Source organism: Heterocephalus glaber, unplaced genomic scaffold, assembly GCF_053883595.1.
Source record: "Heterocephalus glaber isolate CG9 unplaced genomic scaffold, H.glaber_assembly_v1.0 deba00000122, whole genome shotgun sequence".
NCBI classification, from domain to species: Eukaryota; Metazoa; Chordata; class Mammalia; order Rodentia; family Bathyergidae; genus Heterocephalus; species Heterocephalus glaber.
In genome coordinates, this window is record NW_028258138.1 from 62229110 (window position 1) to 62256972 (window position 27863).

The 27863-nt window shown below is 36.7% G+C and overlaps 1 protein-coding gene across 9 annotated transcripts; it reads left to right on the forward strand.

Moving 5' to 3' along the window:
* The first annotated feature begins 390 nt into the window (after positions 1–390).
* Cd200 (CD200 molecule) lies at positions 391–27646 on the forward strand. Of its 9 annotated transcripts, none has more exons than XR_015452745.1 (8): positions 405–527; positions 7921–8002; positions 10622–10948; positions 13244–13516; positions 16175–16408; positions 16536–16643; positions 17008–17127; positions 25691–27646. XR_015452745.1 is itself a non-coding variant. In XM_087215341.1 (8 exons), exons 1-7 carry the CDS (start codon positions 516–518, stop codon positions 17097–17099), a joined length of 930 nt encoding a protein of 309 aa, XP_087071467.1. In that variant the 5' UTR covers positions 413–515; the 3' UTR covers positions 17100–17127; positions 25691–27646. The 9 variants fall into 9 exon arrangements, 6 of the variants coding, with proteins under 6 accessions (XP_012930841.1, XP_021119418.1, XP_087071467.1 ...); XM_087215341.1 differs by lacking the exon at positions 16175–16408 and adding an exon at positions 7776–7811 and having other exon boundaries at positions 413–527; XM_087215343.1 differs by lacking the exons at positions 16175–16408; positions 25691–27646 and adding exons at positions 7776–7811; positions 19852–22303 and having other exon boundaries at positions 413–527.
* Positions 27647–27863: the final 217 nt, after the last annotated feature.

Below are 27863 nucleotides of genomic sequence, written 5' to 3' on the forward strand. Positions count from 1 at the left end.
CTCATGATTAATGGAAATAGAAGAAAATTCAGTAAAGAGAAATACTGATCACATCATGAAAGAAGTCATTACAAAACTGATTTCTTGAATATATAATTTTAAATTTAAAATAATAAATGTAAGGTTTTTATATATAAAAAGTTTCCATTGGTTAAATTCAACTTAAAAGTATTTGATACTTCTACAAAACGCGCTTAACTAAACAACTCATCTATCTTTTCTACCTCTGACCCATTTCCTTTTACAGACAGTTTCCTCTATCTCAGAAAAGTTCACACACACACACACACACACACACACACACACACACACACACTTACTTGGGGGTCCTAAAGAGCATCTCTGATGGCCTACAGTAGATCTGCCTTTTGAGCATGCCCGGCCGGGGCGGGGGGGGGGGGGAGGGCGGAGCAGCAGGTGACGCTTCATTAGCTCTCCAGCCTACAGAGAGCCTGCTCTGGCCAGGCTTGTTTTCTAGCCACTGTGACCGTCTGAGCTGTAGGAGCCAAGCGAGCATGGAGAGGCCGGTGAGCGGGGATCCCGCTTCGGGGCGGGGGCGGGACTGGGCTGCGGCAGGGAGCGCGGTCCTCCACTATCTGATCCGGAGCTGGGTCCTCGGCGTCCGTCCTGGCTTCCAGCTTCCAGCGCGGCGCTTTCCCGTGCAGAGAAGCGGACCTTGACTTCCAAAGGCTAGGTTACTGGCGGCTCCTGGTTCTCCGACCCAGAAAGGATGCTTGCGGACAGGGGCTCGGAGCGGCTTCCTTCTCAGTCCCAGGAACTGGGCCGGGCCGCAGCAGGGCCTCTAGGGGGCTCCACCCGCAGGCTCCAGCTCCCTAGGGGAGAGCTCAACCCCCAATAAATCGCTCCAAGGAGGGGATGGATGGAGCGCTGGCTTTGTGCTGGCTGCTCCAGGAGAGGCCCTTCCCGGTAGGTGCTCAGTCTCTGCCCCCTCATGGCTTCTCCTTGGGAAGCTAGGAAGCATCCACAAAGCTGCTCAAACGCTTCAGAGAGGCTTGAAACGCTGACCATACTGTTTTATTGAAGGGTTATTTCAGGATACCCAGAGAAGACATTTTGTTTATTCAGGATCTGTTTACGTTGAAAAAAATCAAGCATACATCCTGTTGGTATGCTTAGAAAAAAAATCCAAATACAATTAAAGCCTCGAGGTGATATTTTCACCTCCAGCTGACTAGAAAGACCACACAACCAGTTACTGTAGTTCCTTATCTTAACAATGGATAATGGTGGTCTGTAAGGTAGTATTTACTGCTGACAGGCTAGATGCTCTTAATCCTCAACTATCCACCAACAGGGAACTCTTAACCTATTTTGCAAGCAACAAAACAGGCAGAGAGGTTCACCTTTTCCAAACCCAGGTGGCAACATGTGATGGGATGAAAATTTCAACTTAGAAACTTTCAGGGAAAGAGGTATGTATACCTGCCAGATAGGCAGCTGTTAGGTAAGACTCAAGCCTTTGTCAACCTGGTCTAAATGACAAGGGTTATACATGGATTTGTTTTTCTTTTTCATGATTGGACCCTTTCTTTCTGTATTGATTAATTTTTTAGCTATCTAATGCATTTTGATATTTGTTAAATCTTGGGCATGGTACTAAGTCCTTCAGGGGCTTAATTCTCATCATATCCCTGTTGGATAAGAGCAGCATTGAACTGGTGCTTATTTATGTCAGAAACTGTTCTAGGAACAGTATCCATTATTCAAAATGCTTGGAATGGGATGTGTTTTCAGATTTCTTTTTAATTTTGGAATATTTACACATACAAAGTGTCTTGGGTACAAGACCCAAGTATGAACACAAAATTCATTCATGTTTTATATAGAAACTTATACACATGGCCTGGAGATAATTTCATATTTTTAGTGTACCTGCTCTATGATTACAAGTCTTCATGTGAGGTCAGTTGTGGGATTTTCCACTGTGATATCATAACTACCCTTAGAAGTTTTATATTTTGTGCCTATGAATTTCAGATTTCCTACCTGTACTTCGTTTAGTCTCTTTAACCATGATGTTGATACTATTATTTTCTCCAAGTTTCAGAGAGGTAAAAAATCTGACTTACCTCACACATCTAGTGTTTATTTTAGGCAAAATTTAGGTCTACCAGTTTGCCCTCCTGGCTGTCATGAAACAATGCCTCCTAGATCACCTCCCTGAAAAATATGAATCCTCTGGTTTTTAGGATGGTAGTATTTTCAATTATTCTACATGGACTAGATGGAAAACATTGTATAAAATAAATGTGTATGTCTAATAGTGAGGCATTCTTCTCATTCCTTTGCCCTAAATTGCTTTGTTTCTTAATCCTGCTGGCTTCCAGTTCATAGTCTTGTGTTTCGGGATGTGTCTGCTTTTTTCCTCTTGTCCTAAACACAGATTTTCACTGTGAAACCCAATCCAGTCTGCAGTTTCTTGTCATAGTCTCTGCTAGGGCCTGGATTTCCATGTGTAAGGGACACATAATGGTTAAGGAAAAAATGACATGGAAGTAGGATATCAATATCTGTCTACAGCTGCCTTAGCTGAGAATATGACATGTGTCAGGTCCTGACAGCAGAATCAGAGGAAGCATTTGACTGGATTTTTTCCAACTTTCCTACACAGTAAAATAGGATGGAACAGTCTTAGTAAGACTGGGGAAATTTCAAGTAGCATCTGGCCCACTTTGACATGAACACCTTTGTTAAACCTAGGCATGTACTAAGTGTTTGAAGTCAATGTAGTGCGAGTGGATAAAAAAAGAGCATGGGATAAGAAATGGGGCAGGTGGGTTGTAGGCTGCATCTTTTCAGATAGACCATCATCTCTGACTTCCTAAAGAGCAATGACTTTGTTGTTGGCCTTAGAACTGTAAAGACAAGAAAAGTGACAAGGTGAGCATAGAATGCTCACAATACACTTACTATCAAATAATAAAAATACGTGTGCAAGCTGTAATTAATCCTAAAGACACATTGAGATGATTTAATTTTAATTCCCTGTAGCATTATGAATGTAACAAACAAACAACTTATGCCACACAGATGAATATCAGTGTGCACCATGATGGCACTCCATGAAGTCTAGGTAGAAGAATGTCAAAGTGATTGGGAATCTGTGGTTGAAGATAAGAGAACACTAAGAGGTAGGCTGACCCTGGGGATGGGTCATGAGGAAGTGAGACATCATCCCTTCCAGAATATTTGTCCCAAAAGACCTGGAGGAACACTGAGTCAGAGACTGTGATGGAGAGTCTACAAGGGGTACTGGAGAAGAACCATGCCTTCACCCAGACCATGACACCTCTGGTGTTTCCACACACATGGCCACCTGCAAGGTCTGAGAAGCCCCCAGGGGAGCTTAGACAAACCTGATTCCAAGGTTCATCATCTCACTGATCTCGCTGAGCAGGACAGTGGGCTCTTTTCTTCATAGCTATACCCCAAGAGAAGATGACTGTCAGTGTTTACTAAGTGAATCTCTATCCCAGTCTATGAAGGTTAGTAATGTTTTCTTCATTAAAAACCAAGGTTACCCTCCCTATTTACAGGGCTGGAGGGGTTGAAGGGAGGGCTGGGCAAGGGTGAAAAACAAGAACCAAGAGAGACTATGTAAAGGTGCAAATTTCCAATGATGAATGTCATTATATTGTATACCTAAAATGTACCAATTATTAGAATGAATAATCGATAATGTAAAATAGGAATAAAAGGTCCAAAGGGGTAGGGCTAGTGGGAGGCACAGGGGAAAGGAAAGAAGGGAAAGGAAAAAATGATGAGAAATGGAAAAAATGGAAATAAAGTCTTTGTAAATAGGGAAGGGTGGAGGACGTGAAGGGAGGGCTAGGAATGCGGAAAAAATAAGAATCAAGATTCATTATGTAAAGGTACAATTCCCAATGAGAAATGTAATTGTGTTGTATACCTACAATGTACCAATAAAAGAATTTAATACAAAAAAACAAAAACAAAAACAAAAAAACCAAGGTTACATAATGAGGTTAACGTTCACGAATCATCAACTGGATTGGTTCTTCTTTTGTAACCTTTTCCCTATTAAGCTTTAGGTAATAGCTATTACTCAAGGGATTTTTTTAAAAAGTGCATGTGCTAACCAGAACTAACAAGTGCAAACAGTGAGAAGGAAGGAGGATATTAAAATTGGGGTGCTCTCATAGGGCAAGAAAATGAAATCCGTGTGGCAAATGGAGATTCTGCCTTTACTCTCTGATCCTAAGCCCTCAAGAAGAAGGATCTCTTAAGAAAATAGAAATCCCAAAGAAATTTCAAAACAATCAAAAATACCTAGTTTAGAGTACTGGGGAAAAATGATCTCTAGCAGAGAAACCATCATATCTAATAGGAATGGCAAAAACAAAGCTTAGTTAAGGCGAACATTGAGAATGAGGTGATGAGATTCTCTCAGATGGAATACCATTCTTCCACAATAATTCTGACCCTCAGCTAAGGTCATTTAAGTCATTATGGTCCAATAGTTTAGAAATGAGCTTTAAGTTATAGTATCAGAAGCTAGGACTAAGCAAAGCTGTTAACATATACATTCAAAATGGGGCTCCTGTCCTAGGTTTGTTGTGGCAACAGGATGGAGCAAAGAGAGAATGCTCAAGATATCCTGCTAAAACAACAGGATTTGGTGCATACTGAAGTTCTTGTTGACTAATAGAAAAAGCAGACTGAGTCAAATTAGAGACTGTCTATTGCCAAATGGTATATGTCCCAACCCTAAGAATTAAGTATAGTCAAAACCATCAGGTCATATTTTAGTATGAGATTTTCCCCACTGACAAAAGAGAGTGAACAGAATAACAAACTGGGGTAGATGGTGCCTGATAGGTGACAGGAATGTTGGGGGCTGTGTCTAAAGGCCCTGGGCATACAGTGGTCTGCACTTTGAAAGAGATCATCTTCTCTCAAGTCAGACAGAGGGCTGAAGGGTTCAGACAAGATCTAGAAGGAGTAGGAGAGTGGACAAAGGGAGGTAAGTCCCCTTAGACACATGGGGAGGAGGCTCAGATCTGCTTAGAACACTTAACAGTTCTAACAACCCTAAGCAAAAGCATTTCAGAGGAAAAGATCACTTATAACAACATGACTGAAATTAGGCTTGTAAAAAGCAAGACCTAAAAAGCAAGACTCATGTAGGGGAATGGTTTAATAAAAAATGGCAAGGCAGGAAATTGGGTGGTGCCTTTGGAAGTGGACCAGGCTGGCTTGCAAATAGGGGATATGTAGATAAGCAGCAAAAGATGAATTTACAGGAAAAGAAAAATTAGGCTAGAAATTTTGAATTATTTTCTCCATAAAGCAAGGCACTATCATAGGTTTTTTTGATAACTTGTACAAAGAAAAATTTAAGGAAAATTAATTTGTCTAATGATATGTAAATAAGTACATAAGCTAGATAGTCAATTTAATGGTGGGGGGATGCATCTGCCTTATTATCCACCACTGTCTCCAAAGCATGTAGCACAGTGGCTTGCATGAGATCAAACTCCATAGAGATGATCTATGATTGAATAAATAGAAGTATTGGTAGAAGATCAGGTAGAAGACAATTGCCCAAATGTGTAGTATTACAAGCTGAGGCTAGGGCAAGGAAGATAAGGAACAGGGCTGCACATGGAAGCCCTGACTGGGTAGTAACTAATTACATGTACTTAGTAAGAGGGAGAGTAAGAAGTCCAGGATCATTTGAGTGCTTGGAAAGAAAAGTCTAAAAGAGAAGTTGCTTTGGGTAAAATGATGAGTTTGGTGTCATTCATAAATGTATTCATTAACTCTTTTGCTTTTATTCATTCAACTGAGAACATTTGGGACAGAAGGAAAACATAAAGGCACTTCAGCAGGGAAGCTCAGTGACAGCAAGACACTGAAAGTATGGTGAAGTGAAGCATTGTGTGCAAGGAAAGCAGAGCGACCAAGACTAGAGGGCATGTGTATAGGGGCTGAGCAGCTGACGTGGCAATGAGGAGCCAACACTCAAGTGCGACAGGACAGGAGATGCTTTTATTTATTGTAATTAGTAATGGCTCTAGATAATTACGCAGTGGCTGCCAGAGATTGTGTGGCTCTGTGGAAATCTGGTTAAATGTTAATCAGATAGCAGTTTCAAAATGAATTTAACATATTTTTCTAGGGCAATGAGGCAAGGAGTACTGTGTGAATAAGCGTTTAATAATCCCCTGCAATAGTGATTTGGTCATAGGCAATAACAACATCATTCATAATTTATATTTATGTGTCTAACTCTTAAAACCAATAGTCCCTTCCACACAGGGGAGGACAAATGTAGCATTGATGGTTGTGAGCTCTGGAGCCAGACTGCCTGGGTTGAAATCTTTGCTGTGCTGCTTCCTTTCTGGTGACTTTAGAAATGTTCTTCTCTGTGCCTCATACTCTTCATTGTGGAAACGATAATAATTATAATGCCTCCTTAGTAGGTGCATATGAAGTATTTAAAGAAATTCTAATAGCTTATTGGATACATAATAAGTATAATAAGTGTTCAATAAATGCTAGTATTGTTTCTGTTAGTAGTTTAGTCACTCTTATGGGAGATATAAGTTGGAATATAATTTTGATGTATTATCTTGTATGTGTTTTGATTCCAGATATGTTTTTTGTTACTGATCTTTAAATCATACAGTTGTGAATCATCTTAGAAGAGAAATACTACCTCAGAAAAGCAAAAACTGAGTTTCAGAAGTCAAACTTTCATGATAACTTGAGCTGAACCATTTCAATTTTAAAAGCCTAAATGCTAAAAGACTAAGAACAGAAAATTCTTGCCAAAAAGAGTTCACTGGAAGAATACAGGGTGCTGGAGAAAGTAGCTTTTCTGACTCAAGGGGAGATAAGTGTTTTTCAGGATGGGAGAAGAGAAAGAGACCAACTCATGTCTGTGGATAGCCAACAGTTTGCATTCTGAAAAGGAAGCCTTTTTCTTGGCCCCCGGAAGTAGGGAGATTGATGCGTATGCATCTTGGCAGAGCCTGGTGGAATTTCACTTTGCCTACCACAGGAAAAAGCCAAGACTACATCTAGAAAAACAAACAATACTTTGTACTTTAAAAAAGTACAGAGAAACTTACATATCTTATATATCTTTATTATAGAAAAAGTGGAAAAAAAATATGAAGAACAGTTACTTTTCTTGCCGGTCTTCCTGAGAATGACACACATGTAGACAAAGTGAAGAGATTCATGAGGCAACTAGAGAAAGGTTCAGCTAAGTCCTATATCCTGCCTTTTCATTTTACAGCAAGATGATGCTGAGCAACATTCCCTTAAATAGCACCATTGCTTGTAAGAAGGCAAAGAATTTCTGTAAAGACACATGGAAATGAAGCAACAAGGACAAAATTAAATCAAAGCCAGTACTAGTTTTTTTCAGCTGTGCCAATCATATATAATTTGCTGGGAAATGTGCCTCAACAACGCTCAAGGCAGTCACGTGTTCTCGAATTTTCCCCTTCAGTTACATTCTTAATATTGACAGATGTGAACTCTTTGGGAAGGGTGCTCTCTGCCATTTGTGCTCCCTGGGTGTTCTGTATTTATTTAAGGCCTTTATTTCCCCAGTAGTCTTCCAGACCTTTCTCTTGATAATGGTAGCTTTAGAGATGAGTCCTCAAATTTCATGGTATTTCGCTTTTATGAAAAAGCCGTACCATGCCTGTTACCTCCCCACATCCTCAGCTCTCTGTTATTTATTTTTATTTTTATTTTATTTTTTTTACCATTTATAGCTTCTGGCTCTGCTTCCAGAAAACCAAAGTTCTCTGGTGGGTAAAAACTTAACTACCACATTATCTTAAGCAGCAATTAGAATGACGCTGCCTTGGCTTTATCCAAATGCAAACCCCGTTTCTGTACTTTGCTTTCTGTCTTCAGGTGTTCAGGAGGCCCTTCTGTTATCTGTCTCCCTGCAGCCTGATCTGGGGCACGGCAGTGGTGGTGTTGTGCACAGCACAAGGTAAAGACGTTCAACCTCCCTACCCAGAGTCCAGCACACGCAGTGTCTGTGGTGACCGCTTGGCCACTACTGCTTGTGCTGTGCTCCTTCTATTTGTCTGGGTGAATTGCTGAAGCATGGGATTTTCTTGGAAGAGTGGGAGTGCTTCTTGCCACTCTCCACATTCTCTGCTTTCGATGCAGAACAACAATTTGATATTTAGAAGCTGTTTCCATAAATGAGCCAGACTGAAGGAAAATATCCTCTACAAATTAAAATATAATGTTTTTTTCACCCACCAAATTGAAAAACTTAAAAATAATAATCCCCTGCCTTTATAAGGATAAAGGGATGCTTGGAGAAGTATAAATGGATACAGTCCGTTTGGAAGATAATCTGTCAGTAAGCCTTAAAATGTGGTTTGTCATCTTTTTATAAAAAATACAGAAAATTATGAAATACAGAGGGTATATAGATTCACTTTACCGTGCAAAAAAAAAGTGCCTGTGTCATCTGTTTATCTGCTGAATTTCCTAGTGCTTCTTGCTCAGTTCTGTGAGAGATCACTGCTCCCTTTCCCGATGTCCTTTTATTAAAAATCACTTTCACTTTGGTGTTGCCCAGCAACAAGGCAGGGCAATGGTGGCTATGGGTGAGCGGGCTTCATGCCTATCCACAGCCCTGTTCCACAGCATCTGTCACAGGATTTACCACCTGACAGGTGAAATCAGAATGATTCCACAAAGTAGCAAAGAATTGTAAACTTTCTTTTTTTATTATTCTTAAGTTCTTTTATTGGTACATTTTAGGTATACAATACGTTTACATTTATCATTGGGTGTTTGCACCTGTACATGATGTATCTTGATCCTTATTTTTTCCTCATTCCCTGTGGGCCCTTCACCCCCTCCACCCTTGTAAACTTTCCACTAAATATTTCCATAGACAAGTAGGGGGAAAAAAGAAAAGAAATCACACGAGTGTTGAAAACTAGTCTTGATCTCCTTTCTACTCTGCATTCTAAAAGCTACAGTTTTTTGAAATTTTTGCCATACAAAATTTCAACAGCTTGCAGGAAACCTCAACCCCTAAGAGCAGATACTCTCTTCCAGCACTCCCTCTCCTTCTGGGAACATTGTCCTTACATCTCCAGCTGGGCACCAAGGCCTAGGATCTGTCTCCATGCCCCTCTTCTTGTCCCTGGTGTTGTTGGGGAGTTGTTTGTTTGGGAAGCCTTCTTTTTCTACTCAAACTTGCTAACATTTATCTATTGTATTACTCTTAAAAACCAAGGGTTAGTGTTTTTGATCAGATCTACCTTGGTGTGTCATTTCATTAACTGGTACTTTTATCTTCATTAATTCACTCCTGCATTTTGGAAGAGAGAGTAAGAGAGTGAGATGTAAGTTTATATTCATTTTTCAATCTCTCTTGTTTTTTAGTAAATGTAATTGAGATTCAATTTGTCCCTCTATGAATTGCTTTGCCCATTTACATAGGTTTACAACATTGTATGCTCTCATGTCATCTGGTTTTAGTAATATATGATTTCTACTTTGACTAAAAAGTTAAAAGCAGTGTGTAAATTTCTGATTTTATTACATTGTAAAGCTCACCAATGGTGATTTTGTCTTTATAAATTGTATTTTATAATTCTATTTGTTTTTACTTTATATATTTCTGAGTAAGGTTTTAGGGTACATGAAGGTCCATGATTGATATATCTTATTTTAGAGTGCTCCTTTCCTTATTTTGAAAAATATTTTTTCTTTCTTACAGTGTTTTTATCTTCCATTCTTCCTTTTGTCTCCTTTTTACAAGTGCTTTTGGACTGATATTAAAACATTGAAACCTAATCATTTATTTTCTTGAATCTTTCATATCCTTATCCTTTTGAGGTGCATTCTGGAAGAATTCTGTTGCATGGACTTCCTGCCTACTACTTTAGTCATTAGTGGTATCTATTCTGCTAAGGGCTATTTGTTATTATGGGAGGAGTTCTCATTAAATTGTATGTAATGGTGTAGGTGGCTTCCATAGAAAAGGAGAGGAAACTATTGCCATAGCATCCAATGCAAATGGGGCACACATGGATTGTCATCTGGGCGTGAAAGCTTTAATGTCTTGTCTGAGCAACAAGCCTCCCAGAGTACTGTACAGTGTATCTTTCTACTTTATGTGCCTGTATTCACTTTGCTTTCCAGAGGCAGACATCTTTATGCTTCCTCTTTCCTTTGTAAGGTGTGTGGGGGGGATATATAGAATTGCTACATGTTCTTTACTGAAATTGATCACTCCACTTGGTCCTTTCTTGATCCTTGCTTCTAACTCACTTTCTATCCTGTCTGGCACTTTGCATCTTTAAACTCATTCTACTTCTTTTCCAGCCTACAAGAGTCTTCAAATTTTCTCCTCCATGAGCATTTTCATTCTTGTTATTATATTCTGCTATTCTACTTTTAAAAATTGAACAAACATATATTTATTTACCAACACATACATATGTAAAGAGTTTTTTGTGTTCTTTATATTTTTGAAATTTTTGACTTTCAACTTGCATTCTACTTGTTACCAGAAAAATATGTGCATGTATGTATGTATTACAGTTTTAAAATATGTGGTTTTTTTATGGTACCATAGTGCAAGTGGTGACCCAGGATGAAAGAAAGCTGCTGAACACACCTGCATCCTTAAGATGTTCTCTGCAAACTTCCCAGGAAATCTTAATTGTGACATGGCAGAAAAAGAAGGCTGTAAGCCCAGAAAACATGGTCACCTACAGTGAGAACCATGGGGTTGTGGTCCAGCCTGCCTATAAGGACAGGGTAAACATCACTGAGCTGGGATTCCACAAATCAGCCATTACCTTCTGGAACACAACACTGGAGGATGAAGGGTGTTACATGTGTCTCTTCAATACCTTTGGCTCTGGGAAGATCTCAGGAACAGCCTGCCTTACCCTCTATGGTGAGAATCTCTGAGTATCCATTGTTTCTGCTGGAAAATACTGTTTCCAAGAATGTTTGCAACATGGTTATAGTGTCTAGTTTCCTAATCACAGAAGAGTTCAATAGGAGACACTTAGCTTTTCATGTTTACTGTAGCAGTTGTTATAGTTTTGTAGAGTGTTCATATGGCAATCACTGAGTTCTTTGGTTGAGACTATCTTTTCTCTGAGAGATCTTCCTGTACACAAAATTGAGGATGACAGTGAGAGCAACAAATTCTCCATAAGCAGTAATATGATTTAGAACTGGCTTTGCTCTTAGCAATCATGTGACCCTAGACTGGTCCTATCTGCTATCTTCAGTGGAATTTCTATGCCTGGAAAATAAATGTGAAGTCTTAAATTATCTCTAGAACCCCTTACAACTTTAACCTTTTGCACTTAAAAACAGAATCAGATTAGGCTAGCGTGAAATCTGTTGTGGTGGTACTTTCATTCTGCTTCAAGATAACTGCTTTAGGATTGGTAAGGGCACACACAGCAGAGGCTCTTTACGTCAGAAATGATGTCAGCTAGGGATATAACTGGATAATAAGCTTTCTTTTAAAATCCAGTGAGCTTAGTTTAATGAGATTTCTTTCCTCTTTACCGACACCCAGCTGAGATAAACGATTAGTAACTAGAAATAAAGTATAATTTTGGAGCGTTGGACTCTTGGTGATTTTAGGAGAGAGAAGACAAACCTATATAGGATTATTAGCATTAATATTCAATATTGAATCTTAAAGCTGAGACTTTAAGCATGACAGAAGATTTTCATAGGAGAAAAAAAATTAAGTAGGTAAGAATGCAAGGAAGTTACGCCAAGGCCAAATACAGGTTTCTTTCACTTATTTTGCCTGTAATGAGGCCTCTCTGCAGAATATTGTCAGTCTTTCTTCTCTATTTCCATCTTTCTTTCATTCTCTGCCTGCCCATCCCCCTCCTTGCCTCCTTTCTTCCCTCTAGTTCATAATCTCTTAATCCTTCCTATCTCTTTTTTCTTCTTTCTCATTTGTCTTATTTTGCTCAATTCTGTTCCTTTTTCTTCTCTTCCTTTTTTTCTCTCATCATTCTTTCTTCTACTCCCCTCCCTTACTCATAATCTTTTGAATTTTTCTCAGAAAAACCAAACTCCTCTGAAGCGTTTAGCTAGCAATACTGTTCTCTTCCACACTGACTCTTTCTAACCACACCTTGTAGCTTCCATCTAAGCCACTTTGATAACCTGGCATTTTGTCGGGCCACATAATCATGTTTACCTGTTTTCACTTTCAACTTTCTTCTTCCAATGTGTATTGATATTTGTATTCTGGGCCCTCTTTGGGTGCAGCTGGGGTTTCACAGCTCTACTCTCTCTGGCCTCTGCCATCTACCCAGCCCTTTAGCCTAAAAGCACAGACCAGCTTTTACTTTAGTGTTCTCCTACAGTTATCATGTGGGCTCCAAAGCCAAACACAGAAAGAACAGCCTGCAGTCCTTGACAGAGGTAAATTAGACATTCCAGTGAAAATGAAGTCATCAGTTAGAGAACTTTTAAAAGGAGACAGGCTACAGCTGGCCCGAAAATTATCTTTTTCTCATAAGTCACTTATTTTCCCTTAACTCTACCAGGAGATCTCCAAGGTCCTCCTGCCAACTACTGTGTCATTCTTTGATTTTTCTGGTTATGAGCTGTGACATCCTAGTTTGTGTTTTGTGTAGATCTTCCAAGCAGGCATTTTCCAAGTTTTTTCTCTGTGGCTTGTTCACTGGTCCAGCTTCAAGCATAAAATGGCTATCACCAAGCAGCAACCCTTCTTTGGGCTTTCTGTTCTGTATCTGCTGTTGTGCTTCTGGTAGGTGCAGTTTACAGATATGGAGATGCTGGTTGGGAGTTATAATCTAGCTATTTGAAGTGAACTCCCAAAAGAAGGCAGAGATGCTGGATTGCTCCTGCAAAAGGAGAAAAAAATATCCTTTGGCCTGTTTGGGAAAAGAAGAGTATCACATGACTTCTCAATATCTTCTGTCCATCCAGTCAACTCTGCTGGAGGAAAACAACATCCAGTGTTTTTCCCATCACAGGTTTAGACCAGGTCACCCTGCATTCTGCAGACTAGGTAATGAGACAGGAAGAATTGAGAAAACCCCAGTGGGATGGGATGTGCCACCTTATCTGTCTAATCTTCACATCTTTCTGTGATGATCTTTCTTTCAGTTCTGTGAGGAGAATTCAGAACTCAAAGAAGGTCCTTTACTGATGGTAGGTCATATATATTTTTTTTTTGTCCCAGTACAGCCCATAGTATTCCTTGACTACAATTTCTTTGAAGACCAACTAAACATCACTTGCTCTGCCACTGCCCGCCCAGCACCTGTGATCTCCTGGAAGGTCAGTGGGTCAGGGATTGAGAATAGTACTGAGAGTATTTTGCATCATAATGGGACCACATCTGTCACTAGCATCCTACGGGTCAAAGATGCCAAGAGTCAGGTTGGGAAGGAGGTGACCTGCCAGGTCCTGCACTTGGGAACTGTGATTGACTACAAGAAGACTCTGAACAAAGGTAAGAGAAGTTGGTTAAAGATAGATATGGTTGTACCATGTATACCCATAACGAAGGTGGTAAATGTTTCTTAGGGTCTTCCATCCAGTCAGCAAAGAGATGACTAGAGGAGAGAAAGAGGTTAGTAAGGAAAAGAAAAAGAGAGCTGAGGAAGCAAATAAATCAAGTTTTATGGTAATCTCCCCTGTTCACAGGGGATACATTCCAAACACCCCAGTGGATACCTGAAGCCACAGATAAGACTGACCCTTACATATGATATTTCTCCTATACGTATATACATACATATAAAGTTTAATTTATAAACTGGGCACAGTTAGGGATTAACAACTACAATTACAAAATAGAACAATTATAATAATATTCTTTCATAAATATTTGTGCTTTGGGTTCATTATTAAATAAAATAAAGATTACTTGAACACAAGCATTGTGATACTGTGACAATTGGTCTGATAACCAAGTCTGCTGTTAAGTGACTAATAGGAAGGTAGTATCTGCAGTGTTAATACACTGGACAAAGGTGGGATGGAATAGGTGGTGTGAGATGTGAGATATTATTGTATTGCTCAGAATAGTATGCAATTTAAAATTTATGACTTATTTATTTCTGGAATTTCCTATGTAATGTTTTGGGACATGGTTGACCATGAATAACCAAAATCATGGAAAGTGAAATTGTAGTTAAGAGGTACTTCTGTACTTTGGTAACTGTGAAATGCTTTTATTGATATCCACTCATTTATTTGTTTCTTTCATTCTGCTAAGATTTATTGAGTGTCTATTTTATACCAGACTTTGGGTTGAGCACAAAAAATACAGAAATGAAGAGTTCCTGCACTCACAGAACTTCTAGTCTACTAGGGAATACAGAAAAGTGTCTGGGCAGTTGTAAAACTGCATGTTAAATGCTTCCATAAAAAAGCCATGGCGCATGGTGGCAAATCTACAGGTAGGAGAGGGAGGCATCAGTTCAACCTGAGAGGAGTCAAGTTTTCTGGAGGACATACATCTGTGATGAAATCTCTGCGTAATCTACATTAGGAAAAGCCTGCTCTGATGTGTCTTCATCTCTCCTTTCAAAACAAGCTACCTCCCATTCAAGTTCCTCTTTACTCCTTTGTGTTTCCTTTTAAGCTGCTATCTCTGACCCTCACTAACAGAAGATAAAAGAATTATTCATGAAAGAGAAAAGGGAGCAGTGATTTTAGAGATAAGATATTTTAGTGACAGCCACAATTTTCTTTCCTTATGTAAATTTGAGGCACTAACTCTGGATGAAGCACTCAATAATAAGGATCCTTAAAATATCACTGCTCTTTGGAGGGGAGGTCATTTTAAAACAATAAAATGGAAAATGCCTCATTGGTGTAGTGGCCTCTGAGAAACATCTCCTGTAGTCATTTTTAGGGGTCCCTGAAAACAGACTAACCAGAAAGTGAGTATTTAGATAAATTTAGTCAGTAAAGATTGCTGTGTTAGATTTGGGTATTTGTGAAGACATCCATGGGTTTATACAAAGCAAAAAAGTAAATTTCCCTGAAAAACAAGAACCTGAAGAGGAACATACCTTCTTTTCTAGGAATGGTAAATTTTATTCATATCACATATACTGTTTAATAACATTTGTATAATGTTTGGTTATTCTGTGAGCATTTACAAAAATCTTTCATGCTAAAAGCATGATGGAAAGTACTGAAACTGCAGAAATTAAACAGATCCCTGTCTGAGGTTTTCAGTTAAATTGTGGGTTGTGACAAATTTCATTATGGAAGAGTTGAAAGGAGGGGAGGCAAAGCGGGGGAAAAAGAATCAAGATATATCAGGTACAAATTCCATATGGTGAAAGGTATCGTGCATATCTAAAACACACCAATAAAATCAATTATAAAAAAACATAAATTTCATTATGGAGAAGATTCTGGGCACTTCCAAATCAGGAAGTCTTTCCTTTGCCTGTGTGTTACAAAGTGATGCCGAGGAGCTGATATTTCATCCAAGTTGGATTTAACGAAAGAAATGTAATAACAAAGACATAGATTTTCAGAAATGCAATAAAAATGTTGAGATGAGTTATTTCTGAGGGTTGAGATCATGAGATTAATGATTTTTTTTCCTTTTTACTTCTCAAGTATATTCTCAAACTTCTTCAATAAATGTATCACCTTAATGGAGAGTGCGACAAAGCCCATGTGCTATGGAGGCAAACAGACTTTTGACTAAATCTTGGCCCTTCTATTTATTACGCTGACTTTTGTTTGTTTTGCTTCTTGTTTTATTAATCTCCCCTCCTCTGAACTCCCCTCCCCTCCCTATGTACAAAAGCTCTGTTTCCATTTTTTCCTTCTATTTTCACTTTGGGTTTTTTTGGGGTTTTTTTTGAGACAGGGTTTCATTATGTAGTTCAGGCTGGCCTTGAACTCACTGTGTACCCCAGCTGGCCTCAGATGCACAGCAATCCTCCTGCCTTGGCATGGGATTACAGGAGTGCCGCACAACTCCCTGCTTACTACACTGATTTTTGTGCTCACTTAGCTTGGAGGCTCAGTTTTACTTTATTTTTATCTGTTAGATAACAATAGCTGTCTACTGCCAGGAATTATAATTATACTAGTATAATTATAATACCATATATAATTATATGGTATTCCTGTCTAGACCACTGTGAATGTGCCAGGTCTCCTCTGACCTCAGAAGCTGTGGAAGCGAAGCAGTGTCCAGACTGGTTAGTGAGCACTTGGATGAGAGATAATAATATCCAGCTTTTGGAATATTTTGAGGACTAAATGTGAAGACTTATGATGCAGTACTGGAATAAAACATGCCAGCCATTATTGATATTACCTAAATGTTATTAAAATCATATAAAGTCATGAATATAGACTTCATGAGGTATGTATTGAAGGATAACTTTAGCTCAACTCTAGTAAAAAGTCATCATAACTGTTGCTTTATCATTTTTTACCTCTACCACTTCCTCTTGTGACTCCATTTTTTTTCCTCCTTTCACTGTCCACAGGCTTTTGGTTTTCAATTCCATTATTGTTAAGCATAGTTTCCCTGGTAATTCTCCTGGTCTTAATCTCAATCTTATTATACTGGAAACGTCATCGGAATCAGGACCAAGGTGAGTCACCCCAAGAAATACAAGTTAAATGATTTTTAAATGATAATTTGGGGGTCACCTGAATGTGAACAAGGGGATGGCAACAATGTGTTTTGTTTGTTGTTTCCAACATAAATGTTGATGTCCTTTTTAAAATGTTTCATGGTAATTTTCTTGCAATTGGGCATTTCTTTCTTTCTTTTGCTAAGACATTTTAAATGTTAATTATTTTATAAATTCAGAGTAAGTGTTCATGAGAAGAAATGAAGAGAATGTTTATTTGATCACAATGGGTCATTTGATGGCAGAAACAAAAAAGAAGTCTGGCACCCATGTAGGGTGCTTTCTTCTTGTTAATAAGGACAATCTTTTTTTCTTTTTACAGCATTCCACAATCCAGATGCCCATTTAAGAGACTGTGAAATTGTCCAGTATGATCACTCATTAAATAACACTTCCTATGTTACACTCCCATGATGTCTCAAACACTATTGGCAACATACAGGTGATCCACACTTATAGTAATTGTGTCATGTCATTCTGCCCTTCCAGGCTGTAAATTTTTCTTTATCCCCCACAACATCTATCATAGCATCTTATATATCCCAAGTGTTCAATAAATGTTAACTTATTGAATGAATTAATGAATGACTGAAGGGAAAAATGGATACATTTTCAAAATGATTTTTTCAATTCCCTTTCTCCTATTGTAAATTCAGTATCTCATCAGTGGCAACTCTAAGATATTATGAGACATTAACACAAGAGATGTGCCCTATATAGAAAGAATCAAATGTCTTGTGTGTCTGAGGACAGTGCACAAAGTATTGAATGCAAAGATGAAGTTTATGGTATAAGAAATGGGAATTTCCTAGGAATAAGGGGTAATATAAGTGTTCTCACTATTTCAGATGTCTGAAGATCAGGGATCAGGATATTAAAAAAATATTTATTTGTAGTGTCATTTTAGATTTTGACTTAAAATACCCCTTAAATTCTATATTATTTTCATTTTATATTTCATAGACTATATCTTTCATGTTATAGGGTTTTTCTTTTACTATTTTACTTTGCATACGCTTTATATAAACACCAGATTAATTCTTGTTAATTTACAAAATAAGAACAGCTCTTCTGTTTCAGTGGCCCTTTTATAAAAATAAAGGAATTTGTTCTGTTTGAGAGAGGCAATTACAGATCAGATAGCCTTATTGCATATAAACCTAAGCTGCTAGAACTCATAATCGCTCCACAGAATATCAAAAGCAGAAGTCTGTCTTATTCTATTTTATCCAAACATTTCACTCTTCCAATTAGGACACTGATGCCTAGAGAAAGAAGTCCACTTCTCTAGGATCACATAGATCCTTAAACAGGACTACAACCCTGGTCTCCTGACCTCTGGCAGAATGGTTTTTTCATCATCACTGGTTCTGTGGTACACTGACTTGAAAGGAACTATTGTTATTAGTTGCATCCAATTTAATTTATACTTATTATACTGTTCTTTTGGAAAGTGCAAGCAGAAAAGTATATTCAAATTCATATTGAAAAGTCCCTCTTGGACAAGTTTCATAATGCAATCTATTCAACCCCAAGGTAAATTCCACTAGACAGGGATATTTGCAAAGTAATTGCCCTTTGTTCATTAAGCAAGTCTTGGGTTTTCTGGGATATATAATTGTTCAATGCCTCATCTAATTCTTGAAGCAAAAAGAACCAGTTTGTCTCTCTGCCAACCTTTTTCTCATTTATGAAATGAACTCCCCAACTTGTGTTGAATCTTTTAAGCACTAAGGTTGCCATTTATAGATGATGTCTTCATAATATATAGCCAATTCAGTCAATTCTCTGAATGTTCAACAGCATATTTTAAATGAGTTGATTTTTGACTAATTTCAAAAATTCTAACAGCAGCAAATATGATTCTATATTCTTACAGCTAGTAAAACCAGGTGTCAATTATGCTGAAAGCTTAAGTGCTCAAAGCTAAGGAAATAGTTTTATTAAGTCCAAACCTTAAATTATACTGAAAATTGTGATAAAGAAAAAAATGATAGGAAATAGTGACACTTTTTATGTCTTCAACTAATAAATTCTGATACCTAATTTCTAAGAAAGGTGAATAGTCCTATATATTTACCTTCCATTTTTATTACCTTTACTTTTGTTTTCTTTCTCTGCTTTCCATCATCTTTGGAAAACATAATTTTTTTGATGGGCAAGGAAACGTGATCAGCCAAAACTAACACCGGGATTCTGAATCTGATGACCACAGAAACAGAAGTGAGAAAATGGAAGAGAGAGAGAAAGAGGGAGAGAGAGACAGAGAGAGGAGAGAGAGAGAAGAAAGTAACCAAGTAAAAGAGAAAGATGAATTAATGGTAGTGAGATAAGAAGAGGAAGATAAAATTGTACTTGAATTTATCAAGTGTAAAAAAGAATCATCTTTGTGGAGCTGCTCAGTAGCCAATAAGAAAATTTGTTAAGGTCAACTTTTTGTTTTGTCAAAACAAAGCCTATTATAGACCATAGTCACTATTCATTACCCAAAAAGTGTAAGCAGATTTATAGGTTCTGCCTAGAGGAGTAATCTCTAATGAATGGCCTTATCTTTTCATAGAAGTTAGTCTCCCTTTACTCTTCTTATGGGTGTATAATAACAGAGAGCATGACGTAGGTTTTTTCAGCCATAAAGCTACACTCTGAGGGAAGGTATGATGAGTTAATAGGCCATTTTTCTGTTCCATTCCTGATGGAATCATCAGAGTTATTTCCCTGGAGACTATCATAATACAACTAATAAACTTTCAAAGAATTTGCCTTTTTCCTTCATGAATCCAGTACTTTATTATTGAAATAGAAAATGAAAAAGAATTAAAATTTCCTACGGAAATTTCCCACCATCTCATAATGGTTCTTTATATTAAAACTCAGTGATGTCATAAATTTCTGCCTTCCCCATGTGGGACCATGAAGTCAAATTTGGGGTTGTGAATAATCTTTCATTTCTCATTAATAAACCCACCAATGATTACGTGTTTCTCAGAAACAATGTAAAAAGCCTCATTTTGGAAAAGATCAACATAGACAATCACTTAATTTTTTGAATTCATTTTGAGTGGATATTTTCTTTTGGTTGATTTAAGACTAGGATGGAAAATGGTAGAAAACAGAATACTGTCAAATGCATATTCTTTTTTTTTCTTTTTTTTTTTTTTGGTATCAGGTCCTTGCGGTTCTGCAGCAGGCAGAGAAACCACTGAGCTAAATCCCCGGCCTCAAATGCATATTCTGAACGTCACTTACTCTTTAAGTACTAGCTATTTGGTGTAGAAGTCTATTTTCAGCCTCATGCTCATTATATTTATCTTGACTTCCTTCACTTCACAATAACCAAACTTATGAATGGGCTGTGCTCTTCCTAATGTAACAATGGCAGTGTTAGTACAACACCATTTTCTGGGTGAAAGCATGGCACTTTCTCCTATTTTAAGCTTTGTACTATGTCACATGGCAAAAGTGTTCAGTAAATGATTTGTGATGGTAAATTGGTCATTAGCTGGAAGGACAATAAAAGAACTTTCAGTTTATGGTTGTAACATCTCCAGGAGTCAAGACATCTCAGTCTCCTACTGAACAATTAAATGATAGTTTAGTCCAAAAATGGCACATTGATTTCATTGACTTTCTATCCATGGGGATATTTAAAGGAGATTGCTAGTGTCATTTCTTAGACAAATTAATGAAGGCTGAGAAAATCTTCTAACTGAATATTAATTGAACGTGTTTCCCTTTGCATTTTAGCCTGCTTCCTTCAACTAGTATTACCAGTCTCTTTGTTTGGAATGTAAATCATTTTATCAGTATAATCATAACCATACTACTAAACTTGACTCTGAACAGATCCAAACTTTCATCTGTACTAATAGGAGAAGCCTAGTGGTTTTTAAACTGGAAGAGCATAGGTTACTTTATGAAAATATTTAGCATGACTTAATTGAGGAAGAAACATAATAGATGTTGTATTAATTTTTACTGCTTCTTTACTAAGTTTTCACACTTAGTAATTTACGACATGGATCTCACTGGTTTCAAATTGAGGTGTCTGCAAGATTGTATTCCTTTCTGGACATTGCCCAGATGTGCAGATTCAGTGTGGCAACAGAGCAGGTTTCTAGCAGTGGACAGGGGCTTCCCATGCAATCTTGACTTCTTCATAGCCAAATCACATAAAATATGTTTTTTTCAGAAAATGAATGATTTTATGCAGAACATCCTTTCAAACTTTCAATTTTATGTTTGTATTACTCTTGATGACTCAATTCTTAGTATCAATATATGTATCTATCTATCTATCTATATCTTAGTATAAATATAGATTCACTCATGAAAAATCTCACCATCCCATTATATATCAGATAAAAAAAAAAACTTTAGGGGAGAACATTTTTCATTCTTTATCTTGCTTCTAGAAATGTCCACATTCCTTGTGCTTTTGCGTCTTTTATCTGCAAAACTAGCAGTGGCTAGTTAGGTCTCTCTTGTACCCAATTGCTTTCTGGCTCTCCTGCTTCCCTCACTCCATTATAAAGACCCAAGTGATTATATTGGTGTATCTTTATAATCCAAGATAATCTCTCCATTTCAGAATTTCTAATTTATCCTATGTAAAATGACACATTCACAGGTTCCTGGAATTAAGATGTGGACATATTTGGGGACCAGTAATATGCTACTACAAGTGCTATAAGAGGGTGGATATGAGCTGTGTAGAATTCCATGGCCTTAGCTTTGTTCGTGGTAACACTATATCAAAGAACAAAAGAAACTGCTCATACAACTTCTGAATACATCATTTTGACTTTCTTATTCATTTCTTTCTTATTCAATAAAGCAAGACTTTGTTTTTTAAGATCTTTTAAGATTATATCATTCTCTGAAGCCTATGATGCCAAAGCCTATAAAGCCACTTCGGCTTTTACCCTTTCACTAGTTAGTCATCACTAACTGTAAATTTACAAAACCTAATTATTTTTGCCTGGATTTAAGTTATTGCATGTTTCCTGCTTCTCTCTAATTGCATCCAACTCACAAAGGCAAGTAATTCTGATTTCCTTTGATAACTTAGTCTTAGATAGGTAAGTCCACTGAATTCTCTGAGAAAGAGCAGGATATAAAAATTATATCACTCTATATAGTGACATTAGGCATAGCTAAATTAATCTTTCTCCATTTATCATAGCTCATTAAAGTGGAGTTTCCTGCAGCCCTAGTGCCTGCAGAATTATGTTATGAAGCCATTATAGATTTTAGGATTCTTAACATTTTCTATATAATTCTTAGAATCCTTTAAAATTCCTACCTGTGGAACTAAATTGATTCCAACTGCCCACATACATTAGAACCATTCTCTCATTACAGTTCTTTTTTAAAAACAGCAATAAAATAGATTAAATATATCAAGTCCAAAAATTGTAAGAAATACAAAGAAAATTAAGAAACCTCAGTGTTTGATATAATTTAAATAATAAATTTAGTCTTCTATAATAATCATATTGTTAAAAATATAATTTCCTCTGGCTGGGCATTTAGCTCAGTGGTTCCGTCATTTGCCTCGCAAGCGCAAGGACCCAAGCTCGATCCCTGGTACCAAAAAACATACAAATATATATATATATATATATATATATATATATATATATATATAAAATTTCCTCCAGAATAATGACCAAATGAGATTTTGCAGTACAAACATGCAAGACAAGCTTTGCCAAAATCACTTCAGTGTTAAATCCTGCATTTCATGAGCAATAATGATGAATGCTTCTTATGAGGAGAGGAAGCCACTACAAAAGAGCCTCTTGGTCTTCTTACTAAACAAGATAGAACTTCACTATGACTGTTTAATGTGTCTAGTTCTGAGTGTCTATGGTCACTCCCTTGTAATTCTCTTTCTTTCATAGTTATAACAAAGAGAAAGGGCTAGCCTTCTGTTTTGTAAGTCCTTTAAAGATTTTCTTTAAATACGATAAACTCTTTTAATCTTTAAAACTATGTAGCATTAGTTTTTATTATTTTCTAAACTGGCAAATAAAAATTGTATATGTTTATGACATACAACATGATATTTGTCTATATATATAAATTATGAATGGCTAAATCAAGCTAATAAACACATCAGTTTCTCAGGTACTTATTTTTTTGTAGTGAGAATACTTAAAATCTATGCTTTCAATAACTTTCAAGTAAAAAAATACATTGTTTTCTATAGTCACCACATTATACAATAAAACCTTTGAATTTATTTTTCCTGTCTAAAATTCTTTTAACCAAAACTTCATGAAATAATGGAAAAATTAAATATAATATTTTATTTCTATTTAACTGTCAATATCCCAGCAAGGACAATTATAAATGGCACATATAATTGATTATTTTCTTATCAATCATTTTTATTAATAGTGATGACCAATTACTCAGTGATTTTGATCGAGTTCTATCTCTGCAAATTCAGAGTAACTTTGGGCAAGCCATTTAATCTATGCTTCTCTTTATTTGGAAGATGAGGATGATAACTTTAACTCTCATAAGAATATGGTGAAGATTAAAAAGAGAATATGCACACAAGTGCCTAAAACCAGTAGTATGCTGGGAAAACCAGCTTGAGGGAAGTTGATGGGGTTGCTTTGCCACCCTTTGTGGCAAAATACGCCCACCATGGTTAAGGTCAAGCTACCAATAATTTAACCATCAATGTAAGCCAGTAGGTCTCCCGTGCACCCATGCAACATAGTAAGTTTCCATAAATGTTAGTTTCTATTATTATTAAATCTAAGGTCCTTTTTGGATTTATCAATGTATATTTTCATGAATGGTACAAATAATGAAGGAGAAGCAAGCTTAAAGAGATAAATAGAGGGAAAGGTAATGGAATTATAGCAGGCAGGCTTTGGGGTAGAAGAGCTCAGAAATTATTTGGACATATGGGAAGGAGTAATTGGAGAGGTGAATTCATTAGTCATTTCAGAAATAGTTTTGAGCAGAGTTTAGAGTGAAAATAAGCTAAAATGGGAGAGAGGATCAGAAAATACATGTACCAAAAACCTGAGGGTACCAAAATGAACTTGTGATACCTACAATTGTAATGTTATGTGTTTCTTTCTAAAGAAAGAGAACTGTTTTGATTAGACCTTTGGGTTTGGGGAGGTTTGAGTGTTAGGATGAGAAAAGCAGTTATTTACTAAGTTCAGCACAAGTCAGAGGGTAGAAAGAAGGAAATTATTACTGTAGGGATGTGTGTGAATGGGTTTCCAGGAAACCAAAACTGCCAGATGTCAGGAAGAACATCTGGCTGAAAGTGGCTTTGGATCCAGAGCTACCCTAGGATGACCAGCCCCACTGATGCATGCATTTTTCCATCTAGTTCCTTCTATCCTTAGCATTACTTAGCTGTACTCTTCTCTCCATTACACAATGCCTTCTTCTTTTATTGTACATACATTAAACACACCACATATTTTCTTTTCTCTTATAACAATGGCTCATAGATGACCCAATTTTTAAAAGGGAGCATATATTCCTATCCCACACACATAAAATCAGTCAGAATCTCTAGGTATGAATATCGCTTTTCTGGGCAGAGGGGAGCATATAGATATATTTAGTATAGAAACTTTATTTTAGAAAAAGGAAAAACTTTTTTAACTAAATGCAAAAATCAAAGAATCATTCAAAAATAGGCTTAAGAGATTTAAAGAAAAGAAAAATAAAACCAACTTATCCTAATGCTCTTTAAAGAAAATCATACTATCATCTGGATAATTCTGAATTTTAGTCAATTTTATTCTGCATTGTAAATTCTTTAATTGCTAATTGGTAATCCAAAATGAATAGCCTTAATAATCAGGGGGAAAATGCTTAGATTTCAGAAATGAAAACTTTGAAAGTGGGAATGTGATTGGATATGAAAGACAGACAGAAAGAATGTTCTTAAATATTTAAATTTATTTTCCTGTGACAAAAGGACTAGACTTCCTAGAAAAAAAATCATTGTATATAATCTCACAGCAATCTATGAGGAAGATGTTGCTATTTCCATCTCATAGATGTTGAAACCAAGTGTCTCTGATTGTGTTCATTCATTCGTTTTACAAATATTTATTAATAAGTTTTTCAAGTGCATTGAAATTAGCATGGGTTGTATTGCAGTGACTAATACAGAACATTGCCACTCAGATGGAGATTATAGACTAGAGACAAAGAAACCACAAGTGAACTAACAAATAATGTTATATTATTAAACATGAGAATGTTCTTTAAGGAAATAATATATAACATACAATAAAAGAGAATAACTTAAAGAGGAAACTATAGCTGATGTTAGAAATGTTTTCTTTCTGAAATATGCAGAACTTTGTAGTTCCTGGTAAAGAGTAACCTAAGGTTACACAGAGAGTGACTGGTAGTGCCAGGATAAAATTCTGTCTTTTATTTCATTGTCTACATGCCTTGTAGGGAGCCCCAAGTCTTCCCAGTTTCTGTTTTAGAAAAGCAGTATCCCTTGAAAGGAATTTATCTACTTTGTGACCATTCCTAACCTGCTGTCCAGCAAGTTGGTATCCATAAGAAACAAAACTCAAGGTATTATTAATGAAATGCATTTAGATAATTTGATATTCTTGAACTTATATCTCTTTACTTGTGGTCTTAGGTGATTCTTAAAACCATTTTTCCTGAGATTACCCATGTCATTTTAAAGAAAGTCATAGTCCTTTCACATCATATTGGATTAGGAATGTCTACATCCTTATCTTTACTAATGAAATTTATTCTGGGAGATTTCTAATTTTCTTAATCCTTTGGTTTAAAATATACTAAGGTATAAATTAAGAGTAGTCAACATCCTCATCCAAAGTATAAGGGAACTGGACCAGAAAATTTGTTATGCACCTTTAAGAATCAATGTAATTCCAGGAAAACAAAAGGAATAAGCAAACAGAGAAGAAGTAAAAAGAAAGAGAAGAAAACTACAGAAAAGTTAATATATTGGTCTTTCTTTTATCTAGAGCCCTAGAGGAGTTACACAGAACCATGAAAGTTTTTCTCTGGTCTACTTGAATTTGATAGAAGAGAATAGCAGGAGGAAAACGGGTCATTCTGCAAGGGATCTAGAAGTGCAAACAAGGTGGAAGCAAGTGTTTTAAGAAATCTACAACTTTTCACTGCTATTTAAGCTACACAGTGTTTGAATTCCAACAGGAAGTCATTTGCCTGGTCAGGTCTGTTATAGGACTTGATTGTGTAAAGCAGAGCAGCATTGATACTGACAGATCACTGGACTTAAGAATTTGGAGCGCTGAGCTCACAGGATGACTGAGGCTCCTGCAGGTGGAAACCCTATGTTAGTGACTTTACCTCAATGAGCTTCCATGTCCTTACCCAGAATAGAAATGAATTGGACCAAATAATTTACCATGCTGCTCTATGAACTGATGCAATTACAGGAAAATGAATAAGTCAAGGAAGACATAAAAACAGAGAAGAATACAGTAAGGTCCAAAAAACTTTTCTGAGACTACCTTTTGCCCTTCTATTGGTGTTATGTCTCTTGAATGCCTCTTTATTCTTAGGTCCATGAGTCTTTTTCCCCATGATTTGTTATCTAGTCCACTCCCTGCTCACTGTTTTGCTAATCATTGACCTTGCTAAACTCTGATTTCCCTGCCATTCTTCATGTGCTTCTCTAAAGGTTTATTATGTCAAGGACAGAATGTATTGTGAAATAACATTCCCAACCTTATCTATTTAACTTATTTTTATAGAAAAATAAATATTGTTAGTGATAGACAATAGCTCACAATTTAAAGAAGCATGCTTCCCTCTCTATTTGTCTCATAATGTGACCCACCCCTGTTTTAGGTCATTCTGAAGTCAGCCTAGTATAATGAAAATATATTATGAAAACATTTAAGATATTTCCTGCATACTTGTCAGCTAATTCATATGTTTTGTCTCTCCTGGCTTCTTTTTACATGAGTTAACTTTTCACAAAAGAGGAAGAGGCAAGTATGAACATACAATCCCTTTGTTTTAAAAGATTTTCTAAGTAATAGAACAATATTGATTTCATAAATAATCATAAGACCAAATCAGTGGGTTTTTTCCTAGTATCTTTTGCTTCTTCTGTCTTTATTCAGTGACCTAGGAATTAAAATGTATATTCATTTTCAACCAGCACTCCAAAAAATTTTAATTTTAAATATCATAGGAAAAGACAATGAGGGTCACAACCCCTCAAAGACCAATGGAATGAATCCATTAGGCAAGACAAGACAAGACAAGAATTTAAATGCAGAGGGGGAAAATCCTATAACAGGAAAAGTCACTACAAGGATAAGTCAATACATATCAGTTGTAACCATCAATGTTAATGGTCTCACCAATCAAAAGAAATAGACTGGCAGAATGGGTCAAGAAGCAAGATCCAACCATATGCTGCAAACAAGAAACACGATTAAAAAAGAAACATAGATTGAAAGTTAAAGGGTGGAAAAAAATATGCCATGTGACAGGAACCTGAAAAAAAGCAGAAATAGCTATCCTATTTGCAGATAAAACAGATTTCAAACCTAGTTGCTTTTGCTAATGTTTTTTGGTTTTTCTCCTGGTACTGGCGACTGAACTCAGGACCTTGCACTTGCCAGGCAGGTCCAGTACCACTGAGCTATGTCCCCATCCCAGCTTTTGCTAATGTTTTGAGTAATAGTTTGAATAGGAGTGGTGATAGTGATCTTGTTCCTCATTTTAAAAGGAAAGTTTTTCAGTTTTCCCCCATTTAATATGATGTTGGCAGTAGGTTTGTCATAAATGTTTATCAGATTGAGATTACATCCTTCTATATAAAAAAAAGTATGTTCATTTTCACTGTTTAATATTTAAGCTTTTCATGTGTTGTTTAATTCTGTGTTATTTCTTACATTTGTATTAAAATACTGAGCAATTAAAAGTATCAATTCTAAATATTTGCTTTGTGGTATTCTCTTAGAAAATGTAGAAATGAACAGTAATTCTTGTATTTTTCTCTCTGTGTATAAAACCCTCCCCTCCTTTCTATTCCTACTCTCTGAGAGATGCAGTTGATATTTCTGATTAGTCACAAAATCTCCAAAGGTCCCTGATCTGGACAGTGTGAGCTCCTTATGTTCAGTGGCTGTGTCCTTATGTCCTGACGCCATCAGA

What these genes read in the sequence shown, in the direction of transcription:
- Cd200 (XM_087215341.1), top strand. An exon ending in CAAGAAGACTCTGAACAAAG is followed by an intron (nt 13,517 to 16,535) that starts GTAAGAGAAGTT and finishes CACTGTCCACAG; the next exon opens with GCTTTTGGTTTTCAATTCCA. An exon ending in TCATCGGAATCAGGACCAAG is followed by an intron (nt 16,644 to 17,007) that starts GTGAGTCACCCC and finishes TTCTTTTTACAG; the next exon opens with CATTCCACAATCCAGATGCC.